Consider the following 6,036-nt stretch of genomic DNA (forward strand, 5'->3'; position numbering starts at 1 on the left):
AGCAGGGGAGGAGAAAGGGGGGCAGCAGGGACGCCTGTTGGGTTTGGGTTTGTTTTAAAATCAAGCAGTAGCAGCGACAGGGAGATGGGAGAAGACTCGCAGTCATTACCTGGGATCATCCATCCACCCCCTGCAGCAGGATGCTGGAGGCACCGGTGTGCGCACCGCACCCCACCACTGACCAGAACGCAACGCCTCCAAGCTGCAAGTCAGCTGCACACTTACAGCACCAAGTTACTCAACCGTGTGAAATACCCATAAAATGCCTTGGGAATTAACATTTTCCTCCTACAGAAAAATAACACAGAGCAAGCAGAAAGCAGCATCACCTTACCGATGCGAACTCTTTTTCCTATACAGTACTGACAAGGTGGGGGAAAGAGTCCACAGGTGCAAACGTATCAGACATCGACCGTGTACAGCGCTAAGGTGTGTCAATTCGTTTATTAACCCTGCAGCATAGGCTGAGGATACCTGACTACAAACAAAAACATGAAATGAAAGGGGAAATGGATGTAAAATAATAAGGGAAAACTTAAAACACTTAAATAATACCCTTCAAATGTCGATTTCTGAAGGCCGATTTCGGAATTGCTATCGGAATTGCTCTTTGCAGCCCTCCAGTGGTCAAACACAAGGTAAAACCCAAGCAAAAACAAACAAACAAACAAAAAAAACCAACAACCAACCCAACTCGGACGTGCCTGCCGGACTACCTGCAGCTTCGGCAGACGTCTCCCCGAGCTGCGGGCACGGCCCGTGGGGGGCGGTGAGGGCCGGGGCGCTGCCCCCCGGCAGCGCTCGGGCAGCGGGGCAGGGGCGTGGGCAGGCTGCTCGCCGAGCTGGGATGCGCGCGGTGGTTGTAAGAGAGCAAACAAGGCAAAAGAGAAAAAAAAGCCACACAACGGCACCGCGGAGCGAAGTTTTCCCGATACACGCGAGGAGGAGAGCGAGGCGACAACTCGCGGACGGCAGGAGGAGGGGACGTGGTGCCGGGGCTGGGCAGGAGGAGCGCAGCTCTCCAACTCCGGGCTCGGGGCTCAGCCCGGAGCCGCGGGGCCACAGGAGGACAGCGAGGGGGTTGTGGGCTGCCGGGGGCAGCGCTCCCCCAGGCACGGCTTGGGCTGGATGCTCGGGGATGCTCGGCTCCGGCGGCATCACCCGGGCAGCGCCGCTCCCCCTGTCCCGTCCCGTCCCGTCCGGTGCCCCCCCGGGAAAGTTGCGGGCGAGGAGCTGCCCCCCCCCACACACCCTCCCCGCTACCTGCCTTTGGCGGCGAGCGGGCTGCACAGCCCCGGCAGCAGCAGCAGCGGCAGCGGCAGCAGCGCCGCCGGTCCCCAGCAGCGCCGCCGCATCCCCGCCGCGGCGCCGGCCCTGCCCGCGTCCTGCCCGCCCTGCGCGGCGGCTCCCGGCGGCGGCTGCGGCTGCGGCTGGGGCTGGGGCTGGGGCTGCCGCCGCCGCTCCCTCATTCGCCCTCACTCACGGCCAGTACCGGGGCGGCTCCGGCCCCCGCCCCGGGACCGCGGCGACGTCACGGGGAGGGGATCCGTGAATATTCATGAGCGGGGGGGGAAAGGGGGGGCTCCGGGCTCGGCCGCCCCCGGGGGGCAGCGCCGCCGCCGCGCCCGGCCCCGAGGATGGCGAGGAGGGAACGGGCAGCACCCGGGCGCGGGTACGGGGGGCTCCCCGGGGGGAGCCGGGGAGGAGCAGGTGGAAGCGCAGGGCCCCGGGCAGCGACGGTGGAGGAGGGTTGGGATTTGGGGAGGGGGCGGCGGCGCCGCGCTGCGGGGCTGCCCTGAGGAGGGGGCGGCCGGGGAGCGGAGCGGCCCCGTGCGGGTGCTGGGCGCCCTCCTGCACGGGGCCATCCGAGGCGTGCCGGGGCAGCGCTTGCACAGAAGGCACCGCGGTCACTGCAATGAGCAGTGGGGCTGGGGGCTTTGCCGTTAACCCCTCGCATTGCCCCTCTCTCGCGCGCTGCGTGCGGGGCACCCTGCGGAGCTGGAGCTGGGTTCCCAGCTCCCACCCGCACGGCGAGTGGCAGCGCTTTGGGGCACGGCTGCAGGATCCCAAGCCCTCTCCCAGCCCCGAGAGACACCCTGTCGGCTGGGAATGCACGTTTTCTGCTCCACTTCACCCAGACAAAGACTCTCCAAGTTACACCAGTCACGATAAACTTCTAATGCCCGTTTTGCTCGCTCTCTAATTAGAGTTATGGAAACGGCTCTCTTGTAGTCTCTTATAAGATGGAACAGAACAGGCACAGAGAAAAATGAGGGAAAGTCAGCAGTAAAATAATTTGGCATACCAGCCAGCAGTGCAGGGAACAATTTTTGCTTGCATTCAATTGTTTCTCATCTTCCTCAAAGGGTGTTTTTTTTTCCATGAGGAATGTGTTTAAGTCACGCCTATCAGTTAAGAGGTAGCCGCTCCATCCCCACCGCATTACCTGTGTCAGATAACAGCCAGGGCTTCCTGCAAACAGCTCAGCAGCACTCAGGCCATGGTGCAAGGCTGGATCCCACTTCCCTTTGGGCATGCGAGAGCGCGCTGCTGCCAGGCCTGGGAGACCTGCCCTGCACGCTGCAGCTCGTTTCCTGCCTGAGCCCTGTGGTGCTGAGCTCACACACACCTGGAGGGAATTGTTAAATGCAGTGCTGACAGGTTTAGCTATCAACGAGTGGAAATCAGGGGGTAAATCCATGTGGACCTGGCCACAATTGTCTGTGTTTATAGCAGACTGACAAAAATTGCAAAGCCATACATAGATGGAACTTTAAAATCTATAGGATTTTAGTTTGTTAACTTTATATATGTTGCAAGCAGCACCAGAAGTCTGTAATACAACATCCCACTTGCTGCAAAGTTAGACATATGACCTATGGATTAACACATCAATGTAAATCCAAACACAGAAACAGCAAGACTTAGAGGAAGTTAAATTGGTTAATAATCCTCTTTAAATATTAGTCTATTAGTCTTTATTATAATTGATTTGGTGGTGATACCTGGGCAGCGGCTTTCCAAAGTAGATGCTGTACAAGATGACATCTCTTTTCTCGGGCAACTTAGAGTCCAAATACACGAGACAGATAACTGTGATGAGAAGGGACAAGTGCTGCCCCATTCCTCAGGCAGGGAGCTGAAGACAAAAGATGAGGAGGTTTCACCCATAGATAGCATTGTATTGGCATCAGAGTCAAAACCTATTTCAGATCTGGTACCCAACTGACATTGTTCTCTTTACCTTGTACTTCCTTATTGCAGTGACAGCCTGGGCGTTGCACGGTCATCTTGTGGCGTCATATACCAGTGATGGAGGCAGATGGACAGAAATAATTATAAATGATGATCGTATAGCACTATACAAAAGCTTAAAGTAAACCATTGCCATTAAGGCTTGCACTTTATGCTGCTCTGCAACCAGGTCTGTTCATTAACGTCTACTGTCTTCACCAGGGCTTTAAAAAGCAAAAAGCCAAGTAGGAAATCCTCTATTCACCCTACTCTTTCTGTCTAATCATTGTGCACTTGAAGGAGTGTATCTTTCAATTCTTGCTTATATGAATTTGTGACACGATCTATATTTGTGTGTAGGAAAATGTGTCATTTAATCCAAAACAGGACATTACCGAAGGGTTACCTCTGACCTGAGATCCATCCATTCACGTCACATTCACACCACCTCTGAAAATCAAGAGCCTGCACCTACAAGTGCAAAAACTCACTTTGTTCTGACATGCTTTATTGGTCTTGTAAAATAGAAATTATAAAACAAAGGGGAAAAGGTCGTAGTCATGCATTCACTGAGAGTTATTGACACAGACCTGGCATCAGAGGCAGTCAATCAGAAAGATCCATTTCAGTCTGGAGGTGTAAAGATTATTTTTATCATAATTTCCCCTGTGTGGATTCAAGATACTGCTGGAGGAAGGGATTTAACCCCAAGAGACAGTTTGCTGAAGAAACCGGGGTAGCTCCAAGGTCAGGGTCAATCCTATCTCATTATCAGGACATCTAGCTGGGGTCTTTAACCATTGTGATGATCACATTTTCTAAATAAAAGTTGATAGCATCGTGGTGAATATCGGTTATCCTAAGTAAAGAGGAAGTGACAGCTTAGGAGAAATATTTAAGTAACGTTCAGGTACAAAGTGGTATTACTGTATTGTTGAGGGTATTAGGCTGTTAATTAAAAGAAAAAATAAGCATCAGAAATAAAAAATCTTGAAAGAACATTCTTTTTCAGCATTATAAAAGTCACCTTGTCATTCTTGCCTGTGATTTCAGTGCATAAATATACACAGCTCAGATACTATAGCAAGCCCCACTGTAGTGTTCCTTATAGGAGCAGGGTCTTAGGTTCGACTGTTTTTTGTTGCTTCATTTTAGGACATTGCTCTATATTTGCATAACACCAGAATGGGGAAGCGCACAATCTCCTTGGGTGCCTAAAGCCATGATTTTAACAGTGTTAAACCTAATCTATAGTTAAAAATAAATAAATAAACAACCCACAGGAACCTAGATTTGATTACACTTATGAGAAGCTTATTTATTACTAACAAGAATGGCAATATGTTATCCTGTTGGGAAAACACAGGGAGAGGAGAGATGGGAAGGGCAGCATGCATGCTGTTTTAAAGAAGAAAATAGATTAAAAATATAGCATTATGGAGCATGCATTTTAATACAATACTTAAAAGTCTGGTTTTGCAATTACAGAATAGAGAGATAATAAACATCCACTTTTGTAATACAATGGAAGTAGGATTCGTTTCTGCTAGCCATATAAAGTAACACTTTCTGCATGCACCAAACTCTGCAGCAATGACACTGATGTAATATTTTCTTTACAGCAAGTTCGAAATAGGCCTAGGGTCTTCCTGATTGTGCTTTTGCTCCATTGGTTCAAACCCGCCCCGAAAGTCAGCGGAAACAAACTAAAAGCTGCAGCGTTATGCTATTGCTGCCACAGGTTCTGCTGCTTCTCGGGAAGTTTGCAGGCATTTCTCTACAGACATACTCAGGTCAGTAGCTTTTAATAAATAAGTAAGGTGGCTATCAAGTAGAATAGAACAAACAGCCCGAGAAATGAGTTTAAATACAAACATTACTTTCCATATATGCTGCAACTGCTAATGTATTAATTAAACAGAAGAAAATATATTTAAATTATTTATCCTTAATAAATGAACCATCTGAATAATAAATGTGCTCCGTAATCCTTGGGATGTTTATTTTAAAAAAAAGGCTCTTTTGCAAAAGGAAGAACCACAGAGAGGGTGGAGAGAGAACCGCATCTGCTAAACCAGCATTAAGAGCCCAGCCAAGGCCAAGCAGCTCCAGCACTGGCAATCTGCGCTGCCACCACCCGTCTGCATTGCCCCTCATTATCAGTGTATAACGCTGTCATTGCCATTTACGAATGCAGGCTGGAACAGAAGCCTACATCTTCTAACACTTAGAAAATAAGCAAGTAGTTCTTCATCTCTGATATCTGAAGCTGTAACAGTGAAACCCTCTGCTTTTAAACTCCCTGCTTTTGTTATGCTCTTAAATTTTAATAGACATTGGCCTTACTTTGGGCTCCATAAAAGGCTCATGATTTTAATTGTTATTTCAAAAAGCAGTATTTGTTTTAAATGTATTATGAGCCTTGCTTGTTTTTTATAATGCAAGATCGCTAAATAAAATCATGTTATATGCTAATTAAATCTCACTCCATCACATAGAAGTAGCCCTTTGATGGACACGTGTATAAAAGACTTGTGTCTGGCAGAAAATGAAGAGGGCGATTCGGGAGGAGATATGACTCAGTTCCGAGCTAGCGGCCTGTTACGGTCATGCTCCTGGCTGCGCTTTCTTTAGCAAGAATTATATAACAAGTCGTGACAGCACATTCTCTCCAACAGTCCTGCAGTACTTTTTGCAAGATAGGGATCTTCTATCTGAATTTCTTCCTGACTGATTAGATACCACCTACCTAAATTCCCCATAAAATTTGAGTTGGAGATTGTACTCTTCACGGACACAATG

General features: G+C 49.3%; 1 protein-coding gene across 1 annotated transcript in view; it reads right to left on the reverse strand.

Annotated features, from left to right (window-relative positions):
• Nucleotides 1-1,492, reverse strand: part of CLSTN2 (calsyntenin 2) — a 340,481-nt gene extending 338,989 nt beyond the window's left edge. The window contains exon 1 of the mRNA XM_048062966.2: nt 1,268-1,492. Within this exon, the coding sequence (XP_047918923.2) occupies nt 1,268-1,469 (202 nt within the window). The 5' untranslated portion in view covers nt 1,470-1,492. The remainder of the gene's footprint in view (nt 1-1,267) is intronic.
• Nucleotides 1,493-6,036: the final 4,544 nt, after the last annotated feature.

The sequence above is a fragment of the Anser cygnoides genome, chromosome 9 (assembly GCF_040182565.1).
Source record: "Anser cygnoides isolate HZ-2024a breed goose chromosome 9, Taihu_goose_T2T_genome, whole genome shotgun sequence".
Taxonomy (NCBI): domain Eukaryota; kingdom Metazoa; phylum Chordata; class Aves; order Anseriformes; family Anatidae; genus Anser; species Anser cygnoides.